At 38.9% G+C, this 17,730-nt stretch overlaps 1 protein-coding gene across 1 annotated transcript in view; it reads right to left on the bottom strand.

The window, feature by feature from the left end:
* The window catches only part of Pgm5 (phosphoglucomutase 5), a 168,884-nt gene that overhangs the window by 139,846 nt on the left and 11,308 nt on the right, over positions 1 to 17,730 (bottom strand). Inside the window, exons 2-3 of the mRNA XM_077797016.1 lie at positions 5,331 to 5,493; positions 1,675 to 1,821 (exon numbers count right to left, since the gene is read on the bottom strand). Coding sequence (XP_077653142.1) covers positions 1,675 to 1,821; positions 5,331 to 5,493 — 310 coding nt within the window. The remainder of the gene's footprint in view (positions 1 to 1,674; positions 1,822 to 5,330; positions 5,494 to 17,730) is intronic.

The raw sequence follows: 17,730 nt of genomic DNA on the forward strand, positions 1-17,730 counted from the left end.
TAATTCTTAAACCACTTTTCTAAAGGCATTTGGTATTTACAACAGCTAACACATAGTACCAAACAGAAATATGAAAACAAGCAAACCAGCAGTTCTTGAAAATTCAGTTTATATCTGATAGTTCATGCTCTTGACACATTAAGGTGATACTCCAAAGGTTAATTTGCTTCCAATTAACTCAAGCCTTCAATGCTTGAAACAGCAAGAATGTAGTGCACAAATGATTTCAAAAGATTATCTCCAAATGCTCTTGGAGCCAGGGAATCCTTCACACACACTCTATTAGCAAAAGCACTTTAGAAAAGTCATCCAACTCACAATATGGCTGCAGCAATGAGCTCAAATCTGAGCTCACCAAAGACTTGGGACTCTTGAACAACTATAATAAACATTGTGACAATACCAAAAATAAATAAATAAACTTCCTCCCAATGGTAATACCCAATACTTCTCAGTCATCTGATAGTCCAGTCCTTCCAAACATATGTAGTCAAGCATATTCAAACCATTTTGTTTAGTATAACATATCCCTTGTCCTCAGTTGTCTAGACATTCCATGTGTGTGTACACCTGTCCGTGTACTTACTCCTAACTAGATTAATAAAAACAGGCACTGTTGCTTACAGTGCATATCACAATGTTTCAATAAATGTCTGTTCACTAGCTGAGCAAACCATTGACTCAAAAATTTTTAAGAAACATTTTATAACATTGGCCCAACACAATAGCCCCCTGGACCATCCATTTTAAACTTTTCTCTGTCTCTAAAATATCGAGAAAGCATGAACTAATAATTTTATCTTTTCAGCCAAGTTAAATGACATACAAAGATAGCATCTTAACACAAACTGTATTCAATCTTGTAGGGTCACTAAAAGAATAAACATGTTAGTTCTGGTGCTATTTAAATGCTTTCTGGGAAAAAGCAATAGGACAATATAGAAGCAGAAAATAATATACACACATGGTATTAATGTTGATATATGGTTCAAAATTAATTAAATAATGGGTTTTGTTTGGAGTACTTCAGAAGTTTTATTCATTTATTCACTCTGTTATATATTATTTATTAATTTGAATTCTTAAACCACTTGCATAAATACATTTGGGAATTAGTGAATTTCCTTGTAAAATCTCCTAATATGCTTGGTATAGAGTAGGTGATCGGTAATTGTGCATTAAATTAGGCTGAACAGCATGATTCTGGCTTGCAAGAGAAATTTGTGGCTCTCATAGGAAATTTAATGACCCCATTGACTTGTTTGTTCTCTTCTTAAGTATCTAAGACATTCTAGCACCTTTTCCCTAATTGCTTAGAAATCCAAAGGTAACTTTTAGCAAGTCATTATCTTTTCCAGGAATGACATGATGAAGTCAACTATAGAACTTTTCCTACATATAAAACATCAAAGCATCCAATTCTGGATATGTTGGCTGATCATGTCTCTCCATACTACATACAGTTTCCACATGTTTATCCATAGTCACCTTTTAGATTGATACTTCAATAATTTTCATGAGTCCACTCGCCTACAGAACCACTGATCACCAACTAGGAGAGCCCCATTCTACCCATGCAACACCTAAACTCTAAAGTATGAACCCCGCTTGGAAGGCACTCCCATCCATGGGGCTTTTCTGACTTCTTTAAAATATATGTAATCTCTATATTACCTCTGAATGGTTTAAATTTGTTCTCCAGGTCAAATTCTTGTCTTCCTAGTCGAGACAGGTCAATTCGAAGATCAGGACATATGGCATACTCCTCAATTGTTTTGCTGATCTGATAGATTTTGTCTGAGACAACATCTGGTGCAGGACCTATAATTTGAACATCCAAAACCCATTTTTTTTAAGTCTCAGGAATTTCAATCAGAAAAATATTATCATCCTCCACCAAGATGGCGAAAGATTCATTTGGTCTCTAAACAATGAACAATCATTCACAGTTCAATTATCCTGAGTGTTATCCTGCATGCACTCACAATAGAGGGAATTTGGTCAGCCTCACCTGCTCTATACAGACCAATAACCCGCATGTTTGTTTGTTTTAATCCACTTCTAGGCAATGATACATCTGCTCTAAAAATAGTTTCACACCTGCTAGGGAGACCCAGTTATGTAATCAGCTTTATTCAGGATATGAGACATAAACAGGATATGCATTTGACACAAGTGAGGGATCCCAGATTCAAACCACAGCTTCGCAAGTCCACCTAGAGAAAGAAAATCTGATTTCTCTCAGCTCTCCTGCCTCGTTGATGTATGAGCTTAACCAGGTAAACCTTTTTCCCCAAGTCACACTCTCTAGTCACACCTCAGCAGGTCCAGTAGACAACTAAGGAGTGAAAGACCTTAAATGCATCATACATGGGATCAGTAGTTGTTCTCCCCTTGATTTTCTTATTTTTAATATTCATATCTTTTTAAATAATTTTTTAGTTGTAGATGAACACAATACCTTTATTTTATTTATTTATTTTTATATGGTGCTGAGGATCGAACCCAGTGCCTCACACTTGCTAGGCAAATGCTCTACCACTGAGCTACAACCCCAGCCCTGAATATCTTAATGTAAGCCTCTTTAGGTATTTTTTGCAAGAAGGCTAGGAATTTAAAAAAGCACATTGAAATATCTAATATATAAAAGAAATAGTTTTATATATGAAACTTATTACTTACCAAGTAACTTATTATGATTTTCTACTAAACAGAAATTATTTCTTACTTTGTTTTTTATGTCAATCCTTCGAGCTGTGCTATCCAATACAACAACCACTAGCCATATCTGGCTATTGAGCACTTGAAGTGTGGCTCATCAAACGGAGATGTGCTGCAGTTACAAAATGCACATCAAAAATTTAAGAACTCAGGCTGGAGTTGTGGCTCAGTGGTAGAGCACTTGCCTAGCAAGTGTGAGGCACTGGGTTCAATCCTCAGCACCACATAATAAATGAATGAATGCATAAATGAATTTTTAAAACATAATAGTTTGCATTCATAAGTTTATATTTATAACAAGTTGAAATAATATTTATCATATAGCACATTAAATAAAATATACTATTAATTTCACTTATTCTATTTTATACTTTTTAATGTGGCTACTAGAAAATTTAAAATTATATATGTAATTCATAATATACTTATTTTGGACAATGCTGCCTTTGAGAACAGCCTCATTACTATCTCCTAAAAAATGTCCATAAAAAGGCATGGCAATGGACAGCTTCATAGATTGCACCAACAATTACCTCCTTGAATAGAAAAAGTGGAAACCTCAAATAAATAAATATTGCCCTTCTCCTTCATTCCTTATTATTTTTTACCCTTCACAAACTTAAAAAGTAAGTAGTCCTTGCATATTTTATGTTTGCCAGATGTATGAATATGCCCCTGCACCCTCTTTGCCTGCAGTATCACATCATGATCTCTGGATGTATCTATCAATTTTAAGAAGTCTCTGAGCTTTAATATCAAAACATAGTAGTTCTAGCAGGCTACATGATTGTCTGTGATGCCACTCAACCATCCATGTTGAAAATCTCATCATTCACCAACAACTTCTGAACTCCTTGGCAACTTCCAAGTCCCTTAACACTGTCTACTCCAATGACTTTCCTCTTCACTTTACTTTTATCACTGCTGGGCATAGGCATAACTTAACTGTTTTTTTCTCTCTTAAAATCCTTCTTGTGAAATATCAATTTTAAACCTCTTCAGTCCAAAAATTCTTTATCATCTGTTCACCTGACTCCTGACCCATTCCTCACTCCTACACTGAAGGCTGTTGTCACTTGATCAATCTCAGGCCTTCAGCCAATTCTAGTTTTACTAGACTCTTGATCCAGAGGGGACTCTGTGGTCCACCATTTGAGCCCTGCCTTTATTAGCATCAGAGCTCAAGGCAACAAGTATGGAAACTTACATAGAACACATTTCATACTTTATATGGAATTTAGCACTCAAAAAAGCAGAGGAAGAATGATTACCCTCATTTTCCAAATGGAGACTCAGAAATTGGAAAAGATGGCATGACTTAGTGAAGGTCATATCACGGAGGCTTCATTTGAATCCTGACAATCTGATGTTAGCTCAGACACTTGTCACCATACTTGCCATCTTGATGCTCGGCCGCTCCCTTGATGCCTTTTGCCAGTCTTGGCACACCACCATCATCTGCCCCTGCTACCCTTCCCAGACTCCCAGGCACTGTAGGAAGTTGTGAAGTTACACAAACTGGGTTCCTGGAAGTACGAGACTGCTTACCAGGATCCTCACAACTTCTTAAGACTCCTCAACAAATTTTAGAGAGTATTTTTACAAAATATCATCATTTGTCCCAAGTTCCTTCTCTGTTCTTGCCCCCTTATCTTAGCAATGAGCCTTTTTTCATAATTTGTTAGGCCAACTAATTCTGCACCCTTTAAAGCTACAGCTGTACCCATTTTTGCCACCTTCTTCATAAGTCCTCTGCCTACCTAGAGTCTAGGTTTTAAACTAACTCCACAACTTACTCTGTGCTATTGGTCAAGGACTTTTTAATCTTTCAATTCCCCAGTTACTTCATCAGTTTGTTATGGGAATTCAGTGGAACAACATGAAAAGTGCTGAGCATGGTTACTGACCCACTGTAAGTGCTCAAAACATTGGCATTTTTTCATGGTTTCCATTTCTCCTCCACTTAAAAACATGCTTAGAATGGTCCTACCTCTAAATATATTTTAATAGACACATCATTCCAAATATGTCCCATTTCCCTGTGCCTATTAATGCTGCAGACAATTGGTTTTTTACCCACTAGATTTATCTGCATAACACACAATACTATAGTAAAAGCCAATTAAATCTCTCTATGCCATTAGGAAGGTAGTTTCATGAATGATGCCAATACATGTGAACATGAAGAATTCAATGTTAAAGCCTAGAACTTAGGTTTAAAATCATTTGTCTGTCCCTGAGGAACAGTATGACCTTCCACGGCAACACAGCCTCTCAGGACTACAATTACATCTGTAAAATGAAAGGAACAGTCTAGATGACATTCAGAGTGTATTCCAACATTAAAATCCAAAGGCCTTCCATTATCAGATAAGCATCAACTATCTGCTATTTCACTGTGCTAAACAGTGCAGGAGGCAGGCAACCAACCAAATGGGTTCAAGAGCCCAATATGTCACTTCCTTATTTCATCATATTGGGCACCTCACTAGATTTTCTTGAGCCAATTCCTCTCTGCCTTGCTCATCTACCATCAGAGGGTCCTGGTAAAACTATGATAATAGAAAAGGAAAAAAAGTCATGCTTGTGGAATATTCTGAATCACATACCTCCATTGGCAACATTAAACTTCACTCCAAACTCTCCCCCTGGTCCTCCAGGACAGTGACTAGCTGTTAGAATGATCCCACCAGCCGCCTTGATCTTCCTGATAATGCAGGAAACTGCAGGAGTTGATAAGATGCCATTCTGGCCAATAATCAGTCGTCCAATCTAAACCATTCATAAAAAAGGAAAAAAAAATCAATCCAAGTTGCATGGAATTGAAGGCATTCAATAAGAAAGTGTCCAAGACTCTGTTAACATACAATCAATTCCTTAGCCAAAGGAACTGGGCTTTAGGAATAGGCTTTAGGTTGGGGAGGGTCAGGGGTAGAGGGAACTTTTGGCATTGTCCAGAGTCTCCTAGACCATTTGGGACACTCAAACCTAGTAGTCCATTGTTAGCCTATAAATAGGATATGGCTCATTGAGCTTAGTAGTTTGAAACATCTGCTTTTGATAACCAAGGGATTCACTGGAACCATAAAAGTTCTTAGTTTGTTCCTGACTCAGAAGCTATGCACATGAACATGCTAGAAATTACAAGGACAAAGAAAATGAGTATTTACTCCCTTCCCCTGCTTCCTGGGCCTCTGAGCAAGCTCACACAGCAGGGGCCCTAGATGACAGCACCCATATCCTCAGCATGCATAATTTAACTGCATTCATCAGGGAAACCACTCTCCTGAAGGTAGGGATTCTATTTCTGCCACTATGTGACAACATGTGCTGGGGACCCAGAAGAAATTATCAAGTCACACTAAGTAGAGACCTGGAAGTCATCCATGAGCGTAGTCAGACTACTTCTAGAACTACAAGACTGGCTTTTTAAAAGATCAGAAGCACAGATCTGAAGAGCATTATTCACTACACTTTTTTTTTTTTTAACAGGGCTCAGAAACCCAGTCCAGTGGTTCTAAAAGTTTTTTTCAAAACAGAATCATTTTGAAGCTTAAAAAAAAGTACTCAGATTGAATTCCAGATTAATTAAATCACAGTCTCTTGGAGTAAGATCCAGATATTAGTTGTTTTTAAAGCTCCACAGGTAATTCTACCAGGCTTGGTGAGCAGCCCCGCTGTGACATGCAGGACCTGCAGGGTAAGCACCACCAGCAAGACTGATAGAAATGCAGCACCTCAAGGCCCATCCAAGACCTACTGAAGAAGAAATCTGTACTTCAACAAGATCCCTCCTCTTCTCCCAGATAATTCATTTGAGGAGTACTGATGTAGCCTATAAGCCAGGGTAAGCTATCTCTTCTAGCTCAACAGCAAAGCTATCCTAGGGTCAATATTTCCATATATATATATATATATATATATATATATATATATATATATATCACTAGAATGGAATATGGGAAAGAAGAGCCTCCAACATGGCCCCCAGTGGTCCTTCTCCTCTGGCATTCAGGCCTCTGCACATTCCCTGGATGATCAGTGTAATACTGTAAGAGCTGATAACTTTATTGCTTCCAAGGTGACACCACAGGTGATATTGACACTTCCCCTTGCTCTCTTGGACTGCTCATTCTGGAAGAGGCCACCCATCATGTCATGAAGCACTCAAGAGGCAACACAGGAGGGTCACAAGTTCAAGGCAAGCTTCAGCAACTTAGCAAGACCCTCAGCAACTTAAGAGAGATCCTGTCTCAAAATAAAAAAATAGGAAGATGGCGGCAGGGAGTGAGTGAGCCGCTCTGTGCTCGCGCACCACCACCACCGCAGCGTATGTTGCTGCTTCTTAAAAGAAGAAGTAAAGACCATTAAAGGAGATCTGTCGACAAGGATTCAGCACCGTGTCAAGAAAAGGGCCTAGATGGAGTGAATCCGCCACGACTTCAGTGCGAGCATGCCTGCAAGCTAGGCAAACCTGCAACCCACGGGCGGGTCAGGTCCAGCAACCTGCAGAGTGACAGAACAGCTACACGTGTCTGCAGGGAACGCGGACAGGACCCACAAGTAGGACAGGGCCGGTGGCTTGCTGAGGGGCGGAATAGACCCCTCCCCCAGTGCCTGCAAGCTAGGCGAACCTTCGACCCATCGGGAGGTTAGGCCCAGCAACCTGCGGAGTGACAGAGGTGCCCCTCGTGCCTGCTGGGTAGGCGGACCTTTGACCGATCAGCAGAGCAGACCTAGGGCCTGCCAGCGTGGTAGACGAATCACACCAATTGGAGGAGGATCACAGCCACTACCTGCCCTGCAAGGGTGATTTTTCAACTATACAAGAGCAATATAAATAAATAGAGAGAAAATTTCAAAACACAACAGTTTCACCAAGCAGAAAGAAACGCCAGCAGTATGAAAAGACAAGGAAAGAAAGGATCACAGGCAATGCAGGTCAACTCAACTTTAGAAGAGGTAATAGGTGCAACAGATGGAATGTCAGATAGAGAGGTCACGATATACATGCTTCAGATGATCTGGAGTCTCAAGGAAGACATGAGACAGCAAAATCAGATAATGAAAGATCACATTGACAAACAAATCCAGGAAGTAAAAGATCAATTTCACAGGGAGATAGAGGTAATAAAAAACAAACAAATAGAAATCCTAGAAATGCAGGAAACAATAAACCAACTCAAAAACTCAATTGAGAATACTACCAGCAGAGTAGATCACTTAGAAGAGAGAACATCAGACAATGAAGACAAAGTATGTCAACTGGAAAAGAACATAGACAGCTCAGCAAGTCTGCTAAGAAACCATGAGCAGAACATCCAAGAGTTATGGGACAATATCAAAAGACCAAATTTAAGAGTCATTGGGATACAGGAAGGCACAGAGCTCCAAACCAAAGGAATAAAAAGTCTATTCAGTGAAATAATACAAGAAAACTTCCCAGACTTGAAGAATGAGACAGAATCCCAAATCCTAGAAGCCTACAGGACGCCGAATGTGCAAAATCATAAGAGATCCACACCTAGACACATTATAATGAAGATGTCCAACATACAGAATAAGGAGAAAATTTTAAAAACTGCAAGAGAAAGAAAGCAGATTACATTTAGGGGTAAACCAATCAGGATAACAGCTGATCTCTCAACACAGACTCTGAAAGCTAGAAGATCCTGAAATAACATATTTCAAACACTGAAAGAAAATGGGTTCCAACCAAGAATCGTGTATCCGGCGAAATTAAGCTTCAGGATAGAAGATGAAATTAAAACCTTCCACGATAAACAAAAATTAAAAGAATTCGCAGCTAGAAAACCATCTCTTCAAAAAATCCTTGGCAAAACATTACAGGAAGAGGAAATGGAAAATAACATTGAAAACCAACTATGGGAGGTAGGACAGTAAAGGGGGGAAAGTAGTCAAAGAGGATAACAAATCAGGTTTAGTAACATTAGTAAACAAATATGGCTAGAAGAACAAACCATATCTCAATAATAACCCTAAATGTTAATGGCTTAAACTCACCAATTAAGAGACACAGGCTAGTAGAATGGATCACAAAACAAGACCCAACAATATGCTGCTTACAAGAGACGCATCTGATAGGAAAAGATATTCATAGACTGAAGGTGAAAGGTTGGGAAAAATCATACCACTCATATGGACTGAGGAAACAAGCAGGAGTGTCCATACTCATATCTAATAAAATAGATTTCAAGCCAAAGTTAATCAAAAGGGATAAAGAAGGACACTTCATACTGCTCAAGGGAACCATACACCAACAAGACATAACAATCATAAATATATATGCCCCAAATAATGGTGCAGCTGTGTTCATCAAGCAAACTCTTCTCAAGTTCAAGAGTCTAATAGACCACCATACAATAATCATGGGAGACTTCAACTCACCTCTCTCACCACTCGACAGATCTAAATAAGGAAACTATAGAACTCAACAACACAATTAACAACCTAGACTTAATTGACATATATAGACTATACCACCCAACATCAAGTAGTTACACTTTTTTCTCAGCAGCACATGGAACCTTCTCAAAAATAGACCATATATTATGTCACAGGGCAACTCTTAGACAAGATAAAGGGGTAGAGATAATATCATGCATCTTATCTGATCATAATGGAATGAAACTGAAAATCAATGATAAAAGAAGGAAGGAAAAATCAAGCATCACTTGGAGAATGAACAATAGGTTGCTGAATGATCAATGGGTTTTAGAAGACATCAAGGAGGAAATTAAAAACTTCCTAGAGTTAAATGAAAACACAGACACAACATATCGGAATCTATGGGACACATTGAAAGCAGTTCTAAGAGGAAAATTCATTGCTTGGAGTTCATTCCTCAAAAAAAGAAAAAACCAACAAATAAATGATCTCATACTTCATCTCACAAGCCTAGAAAAAGAAGAGCAAAACAACAGCAAAAGAAGTAGAAGGCAAGAAATAATTAAAATCAGAGCTGAAATTAATGAAATTGAAACAAAAGAAACAATTGAAAAAATTGACAAAACTAAAAGTTGGTTCTTTGAAAAAATAAATAAAATCAACAGACCCTTAGCCATGCTAACGAAGAGAAGAAGAGAGAGAACCCAAATTACTAGCATACGGGATGAAAAAGGCAATATCACAACAGACACTTCAGAAATACAGAAGAAAATCAGAAATTATTTTGAATCCTTATACTCCAATAAAATAGAAGATAGTGAAGGCATCGATAAATTCCTTAAGTCTTATGATCTGCCCAGATTGAGTCAGGAGGATATAGACAACCTAAACAGACCAATAACAATAGAAGAAATAGAAGAAACCATCAAAAGATTACCAACTAAGAAAAGCCCAGGACCGGATGGGTATACAGCAGAGTTTTACAAAACCTTTAAAGAGGAACTAACACCAATACTTTTCAAGCTATTTCAGGAAATAGAAAAAGAGGGAGAACTTCCAAATTCATTCTACGAGGCCAACATCACCCTGATTCCGAAACCAGACAAAGACACTTCAAAGAAAGAAAACTACAGACCAATATCTCTAATGAACCTTGACGCAAAAATCCTCAATAAAATTCTGGCGAATCGGATTCAAATACATATCAAAAAAATTATACACCATGATCAAGTAGGATTCATCCCTGGGATGCAAGGCTGGTTCAATATACGGAAATCAATAAATGTTATTCACCACATCAATAGACTTAAAAATAAGAACCATATGATCATCTCGATAGATGCAGAAAAAGCTTTCGACAAAGTACAGCATCCCTTTATGTTCAAAACTCTAGAAAAATTAGGGATAACTGGATCATACCTCAACATTGTAAAAGCAATCTATGATAAGCCACAGGCCAGCATCATTCTGAATGGAGAAAAATTGAAGGCATTCCCTCTAAGATCTGGTACAAGACAGGGATGCCCTCTCTCACCACTTCTGTTCAACATAGTCCTCGAAACACTGGCCAGAGCAATTAGACAGACGAAAGAAATTAAAGGCATAAAAATAGGAAAAGAAGAACTTAAATTATCACTATTTGCAGATGATATGATTCTATACCTAGCAGACCCAAAAGGGTCCACAAAGAAGCTATTAGAGCTAATAAATGAATTCAGCAAAGTGGCAGGATATAAGATCAACACGCATAAATCAAAGGCATTCCTGTATATCAGCGACAAACACTCTGAAACGGAAATGAGGACAACTACTCCATTCACAATATCCCCCAAAAAAATAAAATACTTGGGAATCAACCTAACAAAAGAGGTGAAAGATTTATACAATGAAAATTACAGATCCCTAAAGAAAGATATAGAAGAAGACCTTAGAAGATGGAAAAATATACCCTGCTCATGGATAGGCAGAACTAACATCATCAAAATGGCGATATTACCAAAAGTTCTCTATAAGTTCAATGCAATGCCAATCAAAATCCCAACAGCACTTCTTGTAGAAATAGATAAAAGAATCATGAAATTCATATGGAATAATAAAAGACCCAGAATAGCAAAAACAATACTAAGCAGGAAGTGTGAATCAGGCGGTATAGCTATTCCAGACTTCAAACTATACTACAGAGCAATAGTAACAAAAACAGCATGGTACTGGTACCAAAACAGGCGGGTGGACCAATGGTACAGAATAGAGGACACAGTAACCAATCCACAAAACTACAACTATCTTATATTTGATAAAGGGGCTAAAAGCATGCAATGGAGGAAGGATAGCATCTTCAACAAATGGTGCTGGGAAAACTGGAAATCCATTTGCATCAAAATGAATCTGAATCCCTATCTCTCGCCATGCACAAAAGTTAACTCAAATGGATCAAGGAGCTTGATATTAAATCAGAGACACGGCATCTGATAGAAGAAAAAGTTGGTTATGATCTACATACTGTGGGATCAGGCTCCAAATTCCTCAATAGGACACCCATAGCACAAGAGTTAACAACTAGAATCAACAAATGGGACTTACTCAAACTAAAAAGTTTTTTCTCAGCAAAAGAAACAATAAGAGAGATAAACAGGGAGCCTACATCCTGGGAACGAATCTTTACTCCACACACTTCAGATAGAGCCCTAATAACCAGAATATACAAAGAACTCAAAAAATTAGACAATAAGATAACAAATAACCCAATCAATAAATGGGCCAAGGACCTGAACAGACACTTCTCAGAGGAGGACATACAATCAATCAATAAGTACATGAAAAAATGCTCACCATCGCTAGCAGTCAGAGAAATGCAAATCAAAACTACCCTAAGATACCATCTCACTCCAGTAAGATTGGCAGCCATTAGGAAGTCAAACAACAATAAGTGCTGGAGAGGATGCGGGGAAAAGGGCACTCTTGTTCATTGCTGGTGGGACTGCAAATTGGTGCAGCCAATTTGGAAAGCAGTATGGAGATTTCTTGGAAAGCTGGGAATGGAACCACCATTTGACCCAGCTATTCCCCTTCTCGGTCTATTCCCTAAAGACCTAACAAGAGCATGCTACAGGGACACTGCTACATCGATGTTCATAGCAGCACAATTCACGATAGCAAGATTGTGGAATCAGCCTAGATGCCCTTCAATAGATGAATGGATAAAAAAAATGTGGCATTTATACACAATGGAGTATTACTCTGCATTAAAAAATGACAAAATCATAGAATTTGGAGGGAAATGGATGGCATTAGAGCAGATTATGCTAAGTGAAGCTAGTCAATCTTTAAAAAACAAATACCAAATGACTCCTTTGATATAAGGGGAGGAAACAAGGACAGGGTAGGGACGAAGAGCTTGAGAAGAAAATTTACATTAACAGGGGTGAGAGGTGGGAGGGAAAGGAAGTGAGAAGGGAAATCGCATGGAAATGGAAGGCAATCCTCAGGGTTATACAAAATGACATATAAGAGGAAAGGAGGGGTAAGACAAGATAATACAAATGGAAGAAATGATTTACAGTAGAAGGGGTAGAGAGAGAAAAGGGGAGGGGAGGGGAGGGGAGGGGGGATAGTAGAGAATAAGTCAGACAGCAGAATACATCAGACACTAGAAAGGCAATATGTCAATCAATGGAAGGGTAACTGATGTGATACAGCAATCTTTATACTGGGTAAAACTGGGAGTTCATAACCCACTTGAATCAAACTGTGAAATATGATGTATTAAGAACTATGTAATGTTTTGAACGACCAAAAATAAAAAAAATAAAAAATAAAAAAAAATAAAAATGGCTGGGGATGTAGCTCAGTGGTAAAGTGTTTAGGGATTCAAATCCCAGTACTTCCCCCACCCCAACCAAAATACATATTGCTGTTAGAAGCCACTAAGTTTCATAGTAATTTCTTAAACAATAACCAATAACTAGTACCAAGCGATGAGCAAAGGAATCAAAAACTAACTCCCAGTTTTCACCAGCTACCAGGTTGTAGGTTAACTGATAGGGACCAGTAGAATAGATGGCATTTTGTAGTAACTAGGATAGACAGAGAAAAGTGAAGACACAAAGACGAGGAGGATGTCAAGACAGAGGCAGAGACTGGAGTGACGTGGCCACAAACCTGGGAAGCCAAGGAATGCTGATTGCCACCAGAAGATAGAAAAGCCATGATACAGATTCTCCCCTGGAACCTCAGGGAATGTGGCCCTGCCAACACCTTCATTTCAGCTTATGGTCCCCAGAGCTGTGACAGCATAAATTTCTGTTCTTGTGAGACACCAAGTCATGGTAATTTGTTATGGTCGCCCTAGGAAATTAATAAAAAATCTGTAATCTAACCCCAAATCTGTATTCATTTCCTAAGACTGTCATAACCGATTGCCATAAACTTGGTGGGTAAGATAACAGAAATAATCCATTGAAGTTTTGAAGACTGAGTCCAAAATTAAGGTATCAGCAGAGCCACGCATCCTCTGAAGGCTCCAGGGGAGGGTCCTCTTGGCTTCTTTCAATCTCTGTTATCTCCATGCACTGATGGCTTCGCGGCCACATCACTCCTCTCTCTGCCTCTGTCTTCACATCATCTTCTCCTGCGTGTGTCTAGGTCTCCTCTTGTGTCAATCTTCCTTCTCCCAACAAGTCCAAGATAAATGTCATGAGAAAAAGCATAGTTTTCAAGATTTAGTAATTAATAAAGGACACAGAATTTTTGGAGTCCTTGCTGTTTAAATACAAATCACTCAATTTGAAGTAAAAGGCCTTGATATGACTCTTCGTTCTACCCCTGACTAAGTAAGAACCATTTCCCTTCCTTGGGGCTCAAGAAAAATCTCAGAGGTGGTCAAGAAGGGATAAGGTAGTGAAAAATCACTTAACATGAGACTCTGTAAAGAAAAACTCTTTGTAAAATTGTGAACATAACACAAATGATCACAAACCCCACAGTCCCCACAATTAAAAAATTATTTTTGAGGTAGTAGATTCTCTAACCACCATTTCAGTTTCTGAAAAAGTCCTAGAAATGCTATGCTCTGTCAAAGTAGCAGACGGCTACCTTTCAAGGGAAAGTTGGTCTACTTATATATCCTGTTTTGGTTTTGTTTACAGCAATGAAACAGGCAGCATTTGACTTTTATTCCTGAGTGATCCCAGACCACAGCCCAGAGAAAGCCAACGATGGCATTCTGCTGTCGCCTGGCTGCACCTGCACCTGCACAGGGTCTGGATTTGGCTGGAAGATGGGCAACCCCAGCCAGCCCTGCAGAAGGGGTGCTCACCTGGAGGGACGTCCCTGCCACTGAAGAACATTTCCTTCACTTCCCACTTGAAAAGGGAGCAAGGTGGTCCCTAATCCCCTGTCACTTACATATATAAGAAGTATACAAGTTTAGATACCACAGATAGACACCCCAACACTTTGACATGGACGCTGCAGACACATGCATCACACATGCCTTCCAGATCCACAGAAAGCCTGAACTTGCTCCTAACCTGTCATGACTCTAAATGTTCAGGGAAGGAGGACACAGTAGAAGGTAGTATTTGGTTACCACCATTTTCCTCATACAGTTCCTTATGATCTATTCTTCTAACCTGATGCCAGTGCCTCCCATAGTCCTCAAATATCATCTACTAAAATCATTTTCTCTTCCAGTGTAGGGGCAGGCAGGTCCTGAGGGAATCAGTTTGCCCAGCCACATGCCAAAGCCCAATGTCTGAGAAAGAGAAAACAAGATCTGAAAGCTTTCTCCCGAGCAAAATGAAATTATTCCTTTATATCATGTACTACATACAGCTAATTTTTTTAAAAAAATTACTTTTTTAGTTGTAGATGGACACAATATTTTTATTTTGTTTATTTATTTTCATGTGGTGCTGAGGATCAAACCCAGTGCCTCACACAAGTGAGGCAAGCACTCTGCCACTGAACCACCTTCCCAGCCCCTAATTTTTAAAAATTATTTTATTTCTGTTGACTCCCTTTTTTCAGAACGTTAACAACTACTCTTCTAAATTAAATTTAGTAAGAGTTCAATTTTCAATTTGTTCAAATTAAAGTCCTAGAGAGCAGAGAATTACAATTGAAACCCTCTTGCTAACACCTCAGTCTAACACCTCAGGAAAAAAACCCACAATTTCAACTCTCTGTTGTCCTTCCCCAGTAACATGACACCCGTAAAAGCTGGATTGTTTTCATGTGTGAATTCTCTTACACAAGATGGCCCTTTTAGCTTTAAATAAGTCACTCTTTTTTAAAAAAGGAAAAGGTAAGTATGACATTCCTTAGTATCATTGGTTTACCAGGTCATATCCCTCTAATGGAATCATGTCCCCGTAATGAGATCGTATCCCACAGTGAATCTGGGAGAGTGAAGAGAACAATAAACAGAAACAGTCTTGATGGTTCACAGATAGTGTTCCACGGGACCACACAGGCACCACCATGTCCACCTACGAAGTGCTGTGGAGAGCCAGATACATGAGATGCCTGTTTCCTATAGTCTCAGTTTAAAACCCAAATACTGAATGGAAGCCCTAAACCAAGCTGCCATGGATGGCAGGGCTTCACTCTCTCAGTCCCAACTGTCCCATAGGGGTGCCGTCCTCAAAGATTGTTGCATATGGACAAGTGGAAGATGGCAAAGTAGAATTTTGAGAAATAACAGACTCAAGACCAGGCACAGATGTGGTTATCCAAACACCAAGGGACTTCTCTATTTGCACATGGATGATTGTGCTGTTATATGCTTTCTTACATGGAGAACAGATGAGAGCAACAGAGCTCACCCTCAGCTTCCTGTAGCCCTGGAAGTCTTTACAAACACTCAGGGGCTGGAGGGAGGGCTCAGAGTTCACTTGAACCAAACCAACATGGATTTCACATGTGATTCCCAATATCTGAACAAGTGCAGAACACTGACAGACATTTTACAAGTCTGGCCCAGTTCTGTTCCTCAATCAGTCCACCCCAGGTCTGAAGATTTCATTAAAAGATGAGGAAATCTAATTTTGCTCAGCTGAAAAATAAAGTAAAAATTGGAAGCTCTGTCCATCCTAGTAAATAGATAATTCAGTGCTTGGAAAATTCTGTGAAATCTTTGCCTTATTAAGGTAGAGGGCCTGACTCAGTAAAACAGGAAAAAGGCTTTGCTCACTGCTATTTCATGAGACAATAACTCCAGTGGGACCCCAGGATAAGAAATGCAAATGTTCCTTGTGTTTGCCTGGTCAGGAAAGCAGAACTAAGTGCCCTGAGGCAAGATGGTATCCAATGGAAAAGGACAAAACCTGATGTTGCTACCTCCTGCCTATATGATGCTGGACATGATCCTAAAGTCCTCTGTATCTCCATTTTGTTGTCTTAAAGCCCTAAAAGATCACTTGATGCAGGGTGAAAGGTAGTAACATAGCCAAGTCCAGTTCACAGTGTCCAGCGCCCAATAATTTCCTAGTACCTTTTCCTTGCCTTCTTTGCTGGTATGGTTTGTTCATAGCAATTGTTGTTTTATTAACTTGGAATGCTATTATTAACTAAGTGTATGTGTGTTCATGCTTGAACATTTATAAAGTACACATAAGCAAGAAGAAAATAAAAACCAATCCTATCACATAAAGATGTCCACCATTATCACCTCTCTGTATAACCTTTGTCTATGTGCCTTGGTATCCATCTGTTCCATTTATTTATTTGTATATTTTATAGAAAAGGTTATTGTGTAGCCTACATTGTACAGTTAATATGTCCCTCATGTCTTCCTGTGTCACTGAATATTCTTCTGTGACATGATTTTAATGACTATATAATCTTCCAACTGATATTTGCTATCATTGATTTATCAATAAAAAAGTGTTCTTCTACCTCAAATATTTATGTGTAAAACTAGAAAGTGTTTGAGGACTAACCTTACACTATGGTATAAATTAAACTGGATGTCATTTGCCAATAATTAACCAGCAAATCACTACATAACTTCCGTTGTCTTTCTTCTTTAAGCCACCAAACCTACTAAAAAGTTGCTGAGGCCCAGTAACATGACACTAATAAAAGCTGAATTGTTTTCATGTGTGAATTCTTTTAGATAAGATTCCCCTTTGATTCTTTTTTAGCTTTAAATAAGTCACTTTTGGGGGGCTTGGGTTGTAGCTCAGTGGTAGAGCGCTCACGTAGCATGTTCGAGGCCCTGGGTTCGACCCTCAGCACCACATAAAAATAAACAAGTAAAATAAAGGTATTGTGTCCAACTACAATCAAAAAATAAATATTTAAAAATAATAGGTCATTTTTTAAGAAAGGAAAAGGTAAGTATGACATTTCTCAATATCATTGGTTTACTGGGTCATATCCCATGGCAGTGAGGGAGTGAGAGGCCCATATCCGCATCCTCTTCCTGACTAGAACCTTCTTCATTGTCCCCTGACTGGCATTTGTATGTACAAGGCCTGCTAACTTTTCAATGCCATTGAGCTCACTGCACAAAGCTGCTCTTGCAAAACAGATCCCTGCCTAGAATTGTCAGACTTACACTGTTTATAGTATATTGCTCTTGCTTCATCCAACTCAGCA

The sequence above is a fragment of the Urocitellus parryii genome, chromosome 4, assembly GCF_045843805.1.
Source record: "Urocitellus parryii isolate mUroPar1 chromosome 4, mUroPar1.hap1, whole genome shotgun sequence".
In the NCBI taxonomy this organism is placed as follows: domain Eukaryota; kingdom Metazoa; phylum Chordata; class Mammalia; order Rodentia; family Sciuridae; genus Urocitellus; species Urocitellus parryii.